General features: G+C 34.7%; 1 protein-coding gene across 5 annotated transcripts in view; it reads left to right on the top strand.

Annotated features, from left to right (window-relative positions):
- Nucleotides 1-17393, top strand: part of DPH6 (diphthamine biosynthesis 6) — a 470106-nt gene that overhangs the window by 5593 nt on the left and 447120 nt on the right. For all 5 annotated transcript variants that reach the window (XM_020993930.2, XM_020993810.2, XM_020993745.2 and 2 more), the window contains one exon: nt 4666-4859. In XM_020993930.2, the coding sequence (XP_020849589.1) occupies nt 4666-4859 (194 nt within the window). The remainder of the gene's footprint in view (nt 1-4665; nt 4860-17393) is intronic.

Below are 17393 nucleotides of genomic sequence, written 5' to 3'. Positions count from 1 at the left end.
CCTTAAAAGGTAAGTGTATTTTTAGGTGTCATGTAAAGTAGGAGTGAATGTATCTTGTTCTTCCGATTAGAATAGGAATTACAGTGTAAGGAATTTATAATAATGGAGTAACCTAGAACTTGAACTTTATGGATTCAGAAGCTCTAAACATAAAATCTAAACTCTTTCCCACTTATTTTTTTAAACATCATTTTACCATATGAGATGGAGAGAAGACAATTATATTTGTAGGCTTATTGTTGTACACTCAGATTATTTTACAAATAAAAATTCAAATGTAAATCTTAGAAAGGGGAGTAAGAGGCTTATTATATTTTCTTTAGGTCTTTGATTATTTTAGACTTTTAGTTTATGGGCTTGTTATCAAGATTAATTTTTAAAATCCAAAATAGAGACTATAAAACTGTGTTAAACACATTTGTATAACTCAGTTCATTGTGCACATATAATTTGATGATGAGAAAAAAAGGAGTTGACAAATAGTGCTGATTCCAATTATTGGTGGTCATAGGGGTCCTAATTTTTGAATTCTATTTGCATGACTTTTTCACATTTTGTGGAAAGCTTGTAAACTATTTAAACTTGTTGTGTGGCGTCAGTAAAGTGGCACATTTGGAATTGTTTTGCTATAAGAAGGGTGCATCAGTGAAATGTATAAACACTTTTTAGTAACTTAGTATTTTTTGATAATGAAAATTGATACATGATATATTGATGATATTTGATATATGAAAATTATTGCTTATGGATGCAGATGTTTAAAACATTTACCACTGGCTTCACATTTTTTGAGTATGATGCCTCACACGCAGATGCATTTTTAGATTTTCTCTTTGTTCTATAAATCTTCAGAATCTTTGAGTGTCAAATCAAATCAGCAAATACATATTGAATGTCTACCCAGAAATGAAGTACTGTTTCTAGATAGTATCAACACCAATTTATCATGTGACCTGGACTTAATATATGTTTAGAAGGTCAGTTTTCAGTTTCTGTCATTAGAGTTCTTGCACTAATGTGGCATTTCCCATTTTCTGATAACACTTATAGACCTGCTTACATTGCATCAGGAACAGTTCTATCATTTTAAATATCTGCTTGTTAATCCATTATGCAGTCATTAAGATACATCCCTAAAGCTAGCCTATTGGCAATAGCAGTGGTTCACAACCTTTTTCAATATGATGACATCCTTTTAATATAAAAAAAATTGCTGACTTTCACATAATAGTTGTACTATTAGTATCCATTGATTAAGAAAATATGTAATGATGGAAAACCTGCTATGAATTCACTAATACTTTTAAATTAGTTTGTAGTTTTTTAATCACAGTAGTATCTTCATACATTTGGTGAAAGTGTACATATATGTGAAAAATATTTAGTCTATAGAAGCTATGTTTGATTATTTATGAATTTGTATATGTATCAAAGGACTGCATACAATGAGTCTGGGTTTACAGTCTAAAGATAAAGGATAAAATCCAAATCTCTTAACCTGGCATTTACAGCCTGCCACAGGCTCATTTCAACAAACTTTTTTAAGTCTTATTTCACATTATTCCCCTTTATTCCAGCTAGATTAGAGTGCTAACTATTCTCTATTTTATTCTCCTTTTTTTACCTGTGCTTTCATATATCCAATTTTCTATGCCTGAAATATATTTCTTTCACTCTGTTCAAAGCTAACTTTCTTCAATTTTCTGTTGAAGTCCTAGAAATCTTCTTTGTTTCCCAGAAAGTGATCTCTCAAGTGCAAATTAAAACAACTTTGAGGTACCTCCTCAAACCTATCAGATTGGCTAATATGACAGAAAATGAAAATGATAAATGTTAGAGGGGAAAACTGGGACACTAATGCACTGTTGGTGGAGTTGTGAACTGATTCAGCTATTCTAGAGAGCAATTTGGAACTATTCTCAAAGGGCTATAAAATTGTGCATATACCCTTTGATCCAGCAATACCACTACTATCCCAAAGTGATAAAAAAAAGGGGGGGGACACCTATTTGTACAAAAATATTTATAACAGCTCTTTTTGTAGTGGCTAAGAGTTGGAAATTGAAGGGATTCCCAGCAATTGGGTATGGCGAAAGAAGTTGTGATATATGATTATAATGGGATATTGTGCCATAAGAAATAATGAGCAGGGTGATTTCATAAAAACCTGAAAGACTTACATGAACTGATAGGGAGTAAAATGAGCAGAACCAAGAGAACATTGTGCACACTTAACAGGAGTATTGTACAATGAACAACTATGAATGACTTAGCTGTTCTCAGTAATATAATGATTCAAGACAGTCCCAAAGGATTCATGGTGAAAAATGCTATCCATCTCCAGAGAAAGAACTGATGTTGTCTGAATACAAACTGAAGCATACAATCTCTCTTTCTTTCTTTCTTTCTTTCTTTCTTTCTTTCTTTCTTTCTTTCTTTCTTTCTTTCTTTCTTTCTTTCTCTCTCTCTCTCTCTCTCTCTCCTCTCTCTCTCTCTCTCTCTCTCTCTCTCCCCCTTCCTTCCTTCCTTCCTTCCTTCCTTCCTTCCTTCCTTCCTTCCTTCCTTCCTTCCTTCCTTCCTTCCTTCCTGTCTCTGTCTCACTGCCTCTGACTCTGTCTCTCTCTTCTGTCTTTTATTTTGTGTCTTCTTACACAAAATGACTAATATGGAAGCATTTTACATGATTATACTCATATAATCTATATCAGATTACTTACCATCTTAAGGAGAGAGAGGGATAGAACTTGGAACTCAAAACTTAATGAATGTTAAAAATTGTTTTTACATGTAATTGGGGGGAAAATAAAATTATTTTTAAAAAGTAAATGATCGCTCTCCCTCCTTATATTTTTTTTAAGTACTTTTGTTGGAGCTCTCTTTTGCCTTTACCATATTCAATCTTATTTTTTGCTTACTTGTATCTGTATTGTGTCTGTGTTCTCCCTATTAGGTTGTAAGTTCTTTTCTTTAAAGGACTGTGTTGATTTTCATCTTTGTATCCCTAGTGTCTCTCACTGACTGCAAGTTGTAAACATTAAATAAATATTTGTTGAATTTGTTTGTTAGACTAGTAGTGGTCTTCACTCCTAGTATGATAAATCGTATATGCCTGTGTAATTTCAAGCTCTGTTAATAATAAAGCTGTATATACATTTTTATTGGAATTCATATTAGTAATCTCAAAAATTAACTTACCAGATATTTTATGTCAGTTATGAGATAGTTGAGTAACTGTAAGAGCAGTGCATAGAAAATCACAAGACGTAGCTTCTTTATTTACTAGCTGTGTGACCTCAGGCAAGCCAGTTGACATCTTATGGCAGGGCCCATATCTCTCAGTCTTTTTTTCTCATGTGTAAAATAGGTAGGTAGATGGGGGAAATTGGACCTAGATAAACTTGAGGATTCCTTGTAACTCTATGATTCTGTGATGCCTTATATTTTGGAAGAACCCCTTTAATGATCCAGAGTGCATTAAAACAATATGAATTTGATTTGGAAAAAGAAGCTAAACTTAGAAAATAATTTAAGGGAATATAAACACTCTTGAGACTCTCAAGATGTATATTTTAAATATATTTATATAAACACATATATGTGTATATGTACATATATATGTATATATGTGTGTATATATATGTATATATATATGTGTATATGTATATATATATGTATATGTATGTGTGTATATATATGTATGTACATATATATATATATATATATATATATATATATATATACATGCACACATACTCATTTCCTGGAACATTTGTTATATTTAATTGTGTGTGTGTGTGTATGTGTGTGTGTGTGTGTGTGTGTGTGTGTGTGTGTGTGTGTGTGTATGTATGTGTATACAAACCAGTAGGAAAGATGGTTGGCACATGGGTGAATTGAAAGTCACTCTCAGTGTTCCATGATGCATACTGAGGATGCCAGGGAAATGCTCAGGAGGTAGTTCCAAAATGTTGTTGTTGACTTAATGAGTAATTATTCAGCACATCCTATGTGCCAGACACTGTGCAAGCTGCTGGGGGTATAAGTACAAAGAATGTGAAATGATTCCTGCTTACAGATGACTTCCATTCTACTGTAATTCTGATAACAGAATGATCAGTTTAACCCTTTGGACTCTGTACTAAAGATCTCAGGCAGCTCCCAGCATTGTCTAGCACTTAAAATTTCTCCAGGGACACAGATGAAAAAGAGGAACACAAACAGAGTGGAGTATACCAGAAAATCCACATCTCAGCGACTGCATTGCTTCATTGGCAAAAGGTCTCATGAAACTTTTTTTTTCTTCCCTGTGAATAACTAGACCTGCAAATAGCAGTATAATGGGGCCAAGTCTAAAATAACAGCCCAGAGGTTCTGCCTGTATCAACTGCCTGCAGGCAACCTCAGAGCAAGGTTGATGCAGTCCTCAGGGATACTGCATGAAAATGTTGCTTGCTGGCCCCATAGTTTAGCTGCTTAGCATTACTTCATGTAGTAATAGCCACTATAGATTGATATATAAGATTTCCTTTCCTAATGTAAAGATACATACAGCATTCTTTTTCAGTTTGATATCCTATCACAGTTGATATTGAAGTATTTTAGTACCCTAGTTGAGTCTTCAGTTCCACCTTCTTTAATTGAGCATTTCTCTTTTATTTTCTACAGTGGGATCAGATGAACTGGATAGTTACATGTATCAGACAGTGGGACATCAGGCCATTGAACTGTTTGCTGAAGCAATGGGTCTCCCACTATATCGTCAAACCATCAAAGGTACCAGTGTGGAGACCGGACGAATATATACCAGATGTGAAGGTGATGAAGTTGAAGATCTCTATGAACTTTTGAAATATGTTAAGGTATGGTTTCTAACCAGTTATACCACACTCTATCAATGGAAGGAGGGTAAAGTCATGTGTAGTTTAAGATCTACTAAAATGCAAAGGATATTTTGCATGGAATTTTATTTGCTTGTGAATAAGGGCAACTGTGAAGACCTTTTTTATTGTTTGTAGCATAAAGATATAGCCTATGACTTTTGTCATAATTTATCATATAGACCTTCTTAAATTTAAATGGATTTTGTATGTAAGAATTTAAAGGTGTGATTTAGATTATTTGTTGATGATGTACAAGTTTTGAGATAGCTATTACTTTCTCGTTTTTCACTCCTGTTAATCATAAGAAATTAAGAGAAAGTATCAGCTTTCACCAAAAAGAAATGGCATTTCTTTCCTGGGACTTTGTAGTAGTACATTACATCTTTGTTATTTATTTATCTTGTTCTGTTTTGTATTATAATTACCTGTGCTTAGTAAATACTTAATAAATGTTTGTTGGAGTGTAATACCCCTCTAATAAATTGTAAGCTTCACAAGGCTAGTGACTGTCTTACTTATCTTTCTATCTCCCCAGTATATTTTAGGTGCTTAATAAATGTCTGTTGAATTGAATGTATTGTTGCTGTTTATCCAGCCCAGTGAATATCATTAACGGAATGCTTAGATGTCAGGATATATAATCCTTCATTGTCATTGATATTCTCTGTCATTGACTGCAGTTAATGTTTTTCTTCTTTATCCTTAACAGTTTTTAGTCAACAAAAACTGCAGTAAACATTTATTAAACATTTTCTGAATGCAGAACAGTGAGAAAGCACTGAGGAGATAATAGTTTATGAATTAATAGGGAAATAAGACAACAAAGATAGCTGTAACATACAATAATTCGTTAAGGTTATTAGGTTACAAAAGCAACAGCTTTGTGAAGTCTCAAGGAGAAAGTCCTGACTTTCAGTCTTCTATTTTACATAAGCAATACCCCATTACTTAGGGGAAATTTAAGTTGATGCTAATGATATTTAAGGCATAGCCTATGACTTTGTAGAAGGTGCCCTAGCATATAGTAAGTATTTGATAACTGTATGTTAAACTAAGTTGAATTGATGTCAGGCTGTTGATATCATAGGATCAGAGATTTTACACTGAGAGTTAGAAGTCATATGGTCCAGTTCTCATCATTTTACATATGAGAAAACTGAGTCCAGGAAATGTTAAGTGACTTGGTTGAGGTCCACCTCTTATTCTACTCTTTAGTGACATTATGTGGGATGTTCTCGCTCTGTCACCTAGAAGCTATGGCTAGTGACTCATTGTCATGGGAATTTTACAGGCCTGCTCTGAGGAATTAATGAAGCTTTATATATTCATTTTTATGTTACTTAATCAAAGCATAGTATTCACTGAGGATTTGGTTCAAATAATAAATGAAAGAATACACATCTTTTAAAATTTATATTTAGAATTTTCTTTTTTAATGTCTTAATACCTATATTTTTATTTACTTGTTCTTTTCTGAGAAAGAGTAACAACTTTTACCATGATGATCATTATCAGAAAGCATTGCATTAGCCTTCTAATTAGGCACTTGACTTCCAGCTCCCCCCCGCCTTTTTCAAACCATCTTCCACATAGCTGCTAAAATAATCTTTGGAAACCATAAATTCAACATTGTCTCTACTCAGAAAACTTCAGTGAGTCCCTCATTCCAGGAAAAAAAAGTACAAGCCCTTTAGCTTGACATCAGTATTTCTTCTTAGTCTAGTTTCGGCTATCCTTCTCAAGTTTATTACACATTGTTTCCCTTCATTTACTGTGCATTCTAGCCAAACGGCCTACTCAGTGTTCCCCAAACTCTGCACTCCATCTCCTGCCTTTCTCCCATTGCACAGACTGTTCCTTATACCTAAAATACACTTCTTCCTTTCCTCTCATTCTTAAAATCCTAGCTTCCATAATAATTCAGTTTGTGTACCGTACCCCCAGGAAAATTTTTCTGATTCCCTTAGTGCTTTCTTCTTCCCTAAAATTACCATGTATATGTTGGTTTAGGGAAGCAGTGTGGTATAGTGGATCAATGACTGGTTTTAGAATCAGGCCTGGATTCAAGTTCTGTCTTTGTCCCATACTAGAAAGCTTTTGGTGAACATGGCACATTACTTAATATCTCAGTGCCATAGATAGCTCTGTAAGATATGTTATGGACAAATTGCTGATTTGCATCAGTGGAGGGAATTTCCATACTGCAGATGAGTTTAGACTCTACTCTCAGCCCTTACACACACACGCACACCCTCTATTTACCTGTATTTACTTTCTAGAATGTAAATTCCTTTAGGATCAATAACTAATTTTTTTGGTCTTTGTACCACTTTGCGTAGCAAAGTGCTTTTCACATAGGCATTTAATAAATATTTGTTGATTCCTAATTGTGTAGATAATAGGGCTGGTTGGGTACTTTGCAAAAGGGTACTATAGGGGGCTGGTCACCACTTTTTTGTAATTTACTAATCTGTATTCTGAACTTCAGAATCTTGGTAGCCTAAATATTTATATTAGATACTAAGAGTGAAGGAATAAGAGAATGCAGCATGCAAAAGTCTTTTTCTATTAAAAAAAAAGCTTGTGATATAGTAGATAGTGTGTTTGACTTGGAGTCAGAAGACCTGGTTTAAAATGCTGCATCAGAAACTAACTGCGATTGTGGAGACAAGTCACCTTGTCAGCACCTAAGTTTCCTTATTTGTAAAATGTGAATAGTTATAATTGTATTACCTTGTAAGACTGTTGTGAGAAAAGTCCTTTACAAATTTTAGAGTGTTTTGTGAATGGGTTGTTGTTATTATTATTATTGTTCTCATATTTTTCAGTGGGTTTCAGATAGGTCCTAAGACAGGTTGGTAGCCAGCTATTATTCTTTTATGCTTGGTATTTCACAGGTGAACAAAATAGTTGAAGAAAAAATTTTTGTTGTTCAGTCATGTCTTAATCTTCAAGATTCTCTGGATCATACTGTCTATGGGATGTTCTTAGCTATAGGACTGATTTGCCATTTCCTTCTCTAGTGGATTAAGGCAAACAGAGGTTATGTGTCATGCCCAAGATCACACAGCTAGTAAGTGTCAGAGGCTGGATTTAAACTCAGGTCTTCCTGACTGCCCAGCACTCTATCCACTGAGCCATCTAGCTGCCCCTTGAATAAAAATACTAGGATGTAAACTCAACCTTTCTTGGTTCATTGAAAGCATCTTCAGTTCAACTCCAGTAGCGGATGAGACAATGGGGATAACATATCCTTCATCCTGTTCCCACATAATTTTGATCTTGGCTAAGGTTTTACATTTTGAAAGCTTTTGGAGATTACAAAGATCTGGTTTGGCCACATCTATTAAAAACATTTTTCTAAAGCTTTTATGAATCAATGTTATGTCTGAGTGATTATAAGCAATAGTTCAGTCTATGATCATATTGCAGTTCCAGTACAGTCTCTCAGTTGATTTCTGCAAGATATTTTGAGGTCTTTATGTGTAATATGGGGATTTGTTGTCTCCCAGCCCTTGAAAGATAGCGAATAGCTGATCCACAATTCTAGCTAGCAGGTCATATCTTTCTAGGTATTCAGTTGGCACTAAATTTTTAAATGCTGCAGTAACATGTTGCACATTTTCTATGGTTTTCTTGTATATTCTACATTGATCACTGTCTCTGGACTTATTCAAGATAACTCTTCTGTAATTTCTTGTTCTCTGTGCTCCCAATAAATCCATATGTCTCAGCTATTTATTTAATGCTTCTTTCTTGCAGTGATATTGGCTAAGTTCATGTGAATGTTTCCCATCAATGGCCTTTTGATTTCATTTTTGGAGCTTAGCAGTTTTATAGACTTTTCCTGTAGGTAAACTACTTTTAGTAACATTAGAAAAAATCCAGTGTTGTATAGTTGCCTATTGTCCAGTGAAGTGATATCTACTTGTTCCAAAAGTGTTTCTATGGGGTTTTTTTACCTAATTATTATGTGTTCTAAAACTATTCATCAATCTTCTTCCTCCCTTTTGGTGAATATCATCTTTCTGTAGCTGCCTTTGGTTAATGCGCCTTTTGTTTAGTTTTATTTATTGTATTTTCATTAGGATACTTTCCAAATCTGTTGTGGTCTGTTTTATAGATTTGAAAGTGTACATTTAGGGATTTATTGCTTTAAATGTTTTTCTCTTTCAGCTTTGATTTCAGGATGCCAGTGATTCTCAATTTGCTTCTTGATATTTTTATGATCAGTGTACATTTTATTATTATATTGCTATTATTGTTGTTGTTGTTATTAAATTGTACCCAAGATTCTTCCTTTTCTGAAAAATGAGGGCATTAGATGACTCCCAAAGTCCTTTCCGAATTTAAATCTGTGCTCCCATCTTTTTTTTTTTATGTTCTTCTAATAAAGGGATTCTACTACCTCCTGAGGGAGCTCATTCCACTGCTGAATAGCTCCAAATGTCTGAAAGATTTTCCCTGCATGAAGCTAGATCTTCTTTATGCATCTTCCTGCCCTTACTCCTAGTATTGCCAAGAGAAAAAATGTAATGATACCTTTTTCATGTAGTAGCCCTTTGAATACTTGAAGGCAGCTATTAGGGCCCCCTTGCATCTTCTCTGTTAAACATCCCCAGTATCTTCAAGTGATACTCATAGAACATGATCTAGGAGAGGGATGACTAGCGGTATCATGCTGCACCAAGGTAAAGAAGGATCATATAATTTAGAGGTGAGCTAAACCTTAGAGATCATCTAGCTTCAGATTCTTCACTTTTTCAGATGAGGAAACTGAGATCTAGAGAGATTGGGAGACTTTCCCAAAGTCATACATTTAATAAATAGTAGAGGTAAGATTCAAACCTACCCTCTTTGATTACAAATAAATTGTTCTTTCCATTATACTCTTTGGTCTCCATCACATTAACTTTAAACCCGGAGTTTTCAGAATGTCATTTTCATAGTGCTGTGAAACCGGATACAAAGTTTTTAATGTAGTATTTTTGATGGGTTTCAAATTACATATAATATCATTGATTACATTGCTTAAAAATTTTACACTTGATCATTTTGGAGAAAAGAGTTGTAGCACGTTGCCAGTTTGAGCTTTGTGATAATAACAGCCTTCCAAGTCTAAAAAAGATAATACATTACTGATCAATTTAATTAAAAATGGACAGATTCGTGGTAATTAAGGTGAAATTTCACTTTCGATACATGCTGTCTGATGAAATGGATGCTTTGCCATTATCTTTATAGTAACAGTCAATTATGACATAAATTAATGCTAATGTTAAATCTTGACAACTTCTGCTTTGGAAGTTCATACATGATAATTATAACTATAAGTTGAAAGAGATGTTATCAAGTTGTCCAGGACTAAATACCTGCTTCTTTTCCTGTGTAGAAATATTAATTTTACTATAAGATATTTTAGAGACATAAATATCAGAAATGTATTGCTTTTATGGGAGATACTGTGTAATCAGGCTTTTACAGTTAAACCCATTTAGGGAACTGTGGTGCAAAAATTGCCATTGAGGTCTTACATATTCAAATGAATAATTGAGTAATTATAGAAAAAAGAGTCTAGAAAAGCTATAATTCTTCTTAATCTTAATTTGTTCTAAGAAAAAGACTGAATTGCAGTTTTTAATCCTTCAAATATTAAAAACATTTAGATTCATTTTAATTTTATATACTTATTTGTAACAGATTGAAGTTTGTGACTTTAACATATATTTAAAAATCTCTTGTTGTTGTTACTTCTTTCGTTAAAAATTAGCACTAAGATTTTCGTAGGAAATATGTCTGTTAGAAATTTTAAACTCTTTGAGTAGAAGCTGAAGAGGCCTAGGAATCACTTGCAATATTTCACATTTTGTCAATTATTTTGCAGTGATTGTATGAAATGAATGCCAAAGATTATGGTGCTATAATTCTTATGGAAGGCAGAAGGAACAAGAAAACTGGAAGGAAGTCTTTAGGATCATTATTCAAAAAGTAACTAATTTCTAAGTAACTTTTTCCTATAAGAGCTTATTAGTAATAAAATATCACGATTAAATTATCATGTGGATTAATTTCGTTTATAGGTAACTTGTTGGTACATGGAAATGATCTGTCTAGTTCTTTGCTTTTAAAAAAGTAATGCAAAGTAATCATTTCTAAGTTGTGTTTAGAAGGCATTCTATTGGTTCTAATTTGTTTTCTTGAAGAAAAAACTACTAATCAGTAAAGGGTGGTAGATGATATCTTGCCTTTACTTCAATAGTCTTGTGCAAGCAACTTACTAACTTATTTTTTTTGAACCCTAATTCCACTGCAGCCAGTCTGTCACCATATTTTTGTTCTTCATTGAGGGAATAGCATATATAAGAAGCATGTATATTGTGGTCCCTCCTTCTTATCATAGGGCTAAATTACTAAAGAGAATTTCATTATGTAGCTCAAGTCAGACCAATGAAATCCTAATGATTTGGTTTTTGAATTACGTTTTTATTCATATCTTTTTGTTATCACCTACATTTCCCAGTATCCTTTCCTTCTTCTCCTAGAGAGAGCCACAGAAAGACAAAGAAAAAAAGGTTTAGCAACACATCAGCCACATTCAACATTATATTCAGTTTCCTATATCCATAATCCTTTACCTTTACTAAGAAGGGAGAGAGATACAGTCTTATATTCTCTTTGGAGCCAAGCTTGGGTCATTAAAATTACACAGCATTCAGTTTCAAATTTTATTGTTCTTTTGTTCTTATTCTTTCTATTTATATTGTGAAGTCAATGTGCACATTTTCTTCCTGGTTCTGCTTATGTCCCTTTGCATGAATTCATCTCTTCTCATACCTCTCCCTATTTTTCATATTCCTCATTTCTTGTGAAACAGTAATAATTCCATTATATTCATGTACAATAATTTTGTTTATCCATTCTTCAATTAAGAGGAACCCTCATTGTTTCCCATTCTTTACTACTACAAAAAGTGCTGCTGTAAATATTTTGCTCTATATAAGACCTTTTTTTTTATCATTAACATCTTTGGAGTATATACTTTAGCAGTAGAATATCAGGGTCAGAAATTATAGACATTTTGGTTACTTAGTATAATTCCAAATTGCTTTCCTGAATGATTGCACCAGTTCCTAGCTCCATAACAGTGCGTTAGTGTGTCTGACTTTCCACAACCCCATCAAAATGGACTATTCTAGCCTTTTGTCATCATTACCAGTCATTACCAGGACAAGGCAGCAAATATTTATTAAGTACTTACTATGTGCCAGGCATTGTGCTAAGTGCTGAGGATACAAATATAAGTAAAAGGAAAGACAATCCCTGCTCTTGAGATGCATACATTCTAATAAGGAAAGACATCACACAAAAGGAAATGAAAAGTTGGTGAGCAGGGGAAGGGAGTAATGGTACCCATGCAGAGGCATAGTTTTGAAGTCCAGAAAGTCAGAAACAAGCCAGGAGGGGAATGAAGGTTGTCTAGCCTTGACACCTCTTTATAATGGAGGCCCCAAGAGGAACTCACCAATGCAAGCTGGGGGCTGGGAGTTCAGGTGGATATTACAGGGTAAGGAAGCCCCAGTTGCTGAGGGAAGTTTCAGCGTGAGACTGCATTAAAGATATGGTACTGAAGTTCAGAAACACATCTGGTAAGGGAATGGTAACTGTGAAGAGAATGAAAACTGATTTACTCTTGATGGCAGCTTGCACTACATTAGTCTTTTACAGATTTGTAAATTGAGCACAAAATACTTGGGATTTGCTTTCTGTTGTAGTATGTTTTTGAGGACCTGGGGAAGATGGAAATTTGGCCTTTCTGATATTCTTTTCATTTATGATCTTCTGACATTCTATTCTCTTAAAAACGTCTGGGCTTCATTGCTTTGAAATAGTCCAGTCTAGGGGCTAGTCTACCAGCTCTTTTATTGGATGTAAGATTTAGGTGTTATCCATTTGTCTCCCTCTAACAAAACCAACAGAAAACATTAACAGTAACCTCAAATTATTTTAAACACCATAATTATAGAATATAAGTCAATTAATCACAATGACTCTTTGTAAAGTGGTAAAATAAAAACTTGTTTGTGGATGTCTTCTAGTTGTTTTCCAAGGATATATTTTAATAAATTTTGAGTGCTGATCTGAGAAATTTGGTCTATACCTACTGATTGGTTAGGGACCCATACTTCCTAATTTCCTTTCAGATCTAATATCCCAGTATATATATTAAGAGGAACACTGGAATGGGAGTTAAGAGACCTAGCTTCTACTATTGGTTTTGCCACTAACTAGCAGTGTAACCTTGGGCTGAACATTTAGCCTAGATAAGTCACAGTTCCTTCCTTTGTAAATTGAGTGGGTTACACTAAATAGTCTTTTTGTGATTTCCATTCCAGTTATCACATCTTATGCTTCCATTAGCTATCCTTTTAAATATCTAAGCAAATGGAGTTTGAGCGCTCTTTAAGTATTGTTTGTCTGTCATCTTGCCCAGTCTCTTCTTCCTTACCTGTGTTTCCCTAGACATGGGATTGGGAAAGCCTGTCATCACCTCAAGAGTATTAAGGGGCCAGTAATCTAGTAAGTGATTGAGGTATGCCTCTTGATTCTACTTCTGTTGTTTCCTGCTCCTGTTATTTCTCTACTTATTAGCTCCTTTCAAATAAAAGGTGGAAAGAGAAGGGAAAAATTATGACAAATCATTAGAAGGATTCAAAAGAGAAAAGGTAGATGTTAGGTTTAAACTGTGACTAAAATTGCATTTCTTTGTGATCTGTGGATTTCAGTTGTCTTTCCCATTAGCATGAAGATTCCAGAATTAACTATGTCATTTTTTATCATGAACTTATCAAATGCAAGGGAAAAATACTCATTAAAGAAAAATATCGTGTTAAAATCATTGTTAAATTAATTGTGCATGCTCTCCCTCCTAGGCAGGAGCTTAAATGGGCATAGGCATCACAATGACACATTTCAGGATAGGGTGTCCTATCAAATTTGGCAGTGGTTAAATGAGCTATGATTGACTTTTCAGCTGCAGCATTATATCATAAACATGATTACTGGTCAAGCTTCCAAATTATTTTCAATGTTTGCGTTGTAAAAGGTTGCTTTGGGGATGAGGAAAGGAGAGATTTAATTCTATAACTCTGTTTTTCTTTCATGACTTGGAAAAATGCCTTTGGGGACCTGATTTAAGGATAGGCAGACATGAAGGGTTCCTCATGGAAAGAAGTCACAGGACAGTTCCAGGCTTTGGCACCAGGTCTCAGACTTGGCACTAGGTACCAGGCACTGAGCCCTATACAGATTGCTTCTGGCTCTCCCAAACTGCACAGCTTGTCTTCAGCCTTGGCGGTTCCCAAGATATTGGACATTAAACCTGGTCCCTTGGCATAAGAAATGCTTTTTTGGTATTGATCCTGGACTCAGAACAGGAAGAGTTGGACAGCCAACCAATGTAATTTTCAGTCCCAGGTGCAGCTTCATTGAGGTTGTGTCAGCTCTGTGTGTTTTAGATGCTAGGATGAAATATGTATGATGAAACAGATGATGTAAGATCTGCCTGAAAATAAACTGCTGCTGGATCATGTAAACCAATTATGATAATTCTTATATGCATCCAGTACGATTATCCATAGGTATCTGTGTCTCTAAGTCTTTAGAGACTGGGCTCCCTTATTCTGTCAAAACTATGTTTGTATGTAGCTTGTCTCCCCAATTTGTGTGCTCTCTCCAGGGTGTGGATCTACTTGTACCCCATGCATGGAGCTGATCTGTTGTACTACTTTTATTTCTGACCTATCACATCCCTATTAATTTTCCAACTGATCTACTCAGAAGTAGGTCCTTGGAGAGCCTTCCTTTTGTATATTTCTTGATATTCTGGCCTCTACTCACTATTCTTAAGTAAACCTGGACTCATTACATTTTAAAATGGCAAACTCTTGACTGAACCTATTTCATCTCATCAGTCTATTGTCTGCCTTTTATGAATTATTATTTTCCTCCATGTTTTCTTCCTATGGCATCTGTGTATCCTGTTGAATTTCTTCCTACTAACATAACAATATGTTGGAATTGTTTCCCCTAAAATTCACTCTTCTCTAAAAGTCCAACTTCCTGAATTGTGGTTTGTGAGATTCCCAGGTCTATCAGTCCTGGACGTACTCTTAGAATTAAATAATGACTATCAGTAAGACTAACACATATGAATTTATTTTTTACACAGCATCTATTAATGTGGTGCTTGATCCTGGACAAATCACTTACTTTCTATGTCAGTTTTCTCTTCTTTTAAATTGAAGGAAAAACTATTCAAAAAATACCTACAGCTTCATGTTTCACTAAAACATGAAAAACCATATATGGAGATTTGTCTTCATGAAACATTGGTTGGGGAAGGTGAAGGGCTTGAGTACAGTGTCCAAAGCCACTTTTCCCCATCTGTAATCCTGAGTACAGGGTACCATAAACTCTTAGGTAAACAGAACTTACTGTGTGAGGGAGAGTAAAACCTAGTCTGAACACTCTGCATTATACCCTTTTACATATTGAAAACAAACTGAGTTTACATGGTCCTGGTCTTTTTTCAAGCCTTTTGAAATTCTGGATAGATTTTATTTTTTTGTGTTCTAGCTCATGCATTATGCCTGCATCTTCTTATGACCTAGTCTCCTTTGTTAAATATAGATTTTTTTTTTTGGTGAAAAGGTGTTCTCACAAGGGGGTATATTTTCTGACATAATACTTACCTGAGACTGTTGAAAAGAAAATTCAACAAATCCAAGAAATGTATTAGTTGATTATTTCTTTAGTATAGAATTCCACTGTTCCTGTCATTTGAATAATTTTCTTGTTTAGTGCCTTAAAATATTTAGAAAGAGAAGGTAGTATCTACTGTTTGAAGTCTAGATAAACAAATACAGGGTTAGGTGCTAAGTAATCTCTAGGTCTCTCCCAAACTTATGATTATATGATTAATAGTGCTTAGGGCAGCTAAGTGGTACAGTGGATGTAGTGGGGGTCAAAAGAGTTAGACAGCACTAAAAAATGACTGAACAACAACAAATTACTTATTTCTCAATGGATAACCCTCTTAGCTTTCCAGTTTTCTTATATCTTACTCTCTGCTATGTACTCTTTGATCCATGGACACTGCCCTTCTGCCTGTTCCATAAAAAAGACCCTCTTGCTTCTCTTGAAAAACGTACATAATATTCTTGGTTCCCTGGGTTCCTGGCATTTTCTCTGGCTGTCCCCTATGCCTGGAATGTTCTTCCTCCCCATCTCTACTACTGGCTTCCCTGGTTTCCTTTAAGTACCAGCTAAAATCCCATCTTCTACAGAAACCCTTTTCTAATTCCTCTTAATTCTAGCCTTTCTTTAAATTATTTCCTGTTTGTCTTATTTTGGAGGCAACAAGGTAGCCCAGTTCCAGGCCTGGGGTCAGAAAGACTCATCTTTGTGAGTTCAAATCCAGCCCCAGACACTTATTAGCTTTTTGACCTTGGGCAAGTCACTTAACCCTGTTTGCCTCAATTCCTTGTCTGTAAAATGAGCTGGAGAAAGAAATGGCAAACCTCTCCAGTATGTTTGGCAAGAAGACCCCAAATGGGGTCGCTAAAAGTCAGACATGACTAAAAAACGACTGAACAACTTTGTCTTGCTTATAGCTTATTTGTATATAGTTGTTTTTTTGTTGTCTCTCCCATTAGATTGTGAGCTTCTTGAGGACAGGGACTGTACCTCTTTCTGTATCCCTAGTGCTTAGCACTGTGCCAGGAACATAGTAGGCACTTAGTAAATGTTTATTGATTGATTAATGCCCAATTGCATATTTTTTCATAATTCATGATTTTGTCATGTGAATGAATATCTTTTCTCTAACTTGGTACACTAAATCAAGTCTCACTTAATTCAAGTTGACTTTAAATGAACCCTGTTCTAAATTATCTACCATATAGTTTATGTCCATAGAATTGAACATCTGGCATTTCACTAATAAACGTATGTAATGTATACACTTAACTCCAGTGTTTCATCCTTAACTCAAGGTCTGTGAGTGTGAGTAGAAATTTTCTTGAGTGCAAATATGATCCAAGGTTGGGTCTTAGAAGGTAGGCAAAATGCATGTTATGAATGTGCTTTGACATTGGCAATAACAAATATGTTGAGTTAAAATCCTTGTTACAATTTCATTTTAGAAATTAATCATTTGCAAATTAAGCAACTTAGTGTTGGTGGGAATAGTTAATTCTAAGATTCTTTTTGGAGCTTTTAATCTAATCTGGGCCCTTGGGCCAATAATTTAATTTCCTAGAACTTACTCTCACTGCAAAATAGGAGTAACACCTTTCCCTTTCTGAAGCAGGGGGGGAGGTGGGGCTAGTAACCCCTTTCCTTTTCTGAAGCACACAGAGGAATTTTGAGAACGAATGAAATAATTTATGAGAAATAATAAAAATTTTCCTAGAAAGGGTGTTTTTTCTTGGCATGGCAGTGTTATGTCACTCA

This window comes from Phascolarctos cinereus, unplaced genomic scaffold (genome assembly GCF_003287225.1).
Source record: "Phascolarctos cinereus isolate Bilbo 61053 unplaced genomic scaffold, phaCin_HiC Scaffold_3;HRSCAF=262, whole genome shotgun sequence".
In the NCBI taxonomy this organism is placed as follows: Eukaryota; Metazoa; Chordata; class Mammalia; order Diprotodontia; family Phascolarctidae; genus Phascolarctos; species Phascolarctos cinereus.
This window is presented reverse-complemented; position numbering and strand designations above follow the sequence as displayed.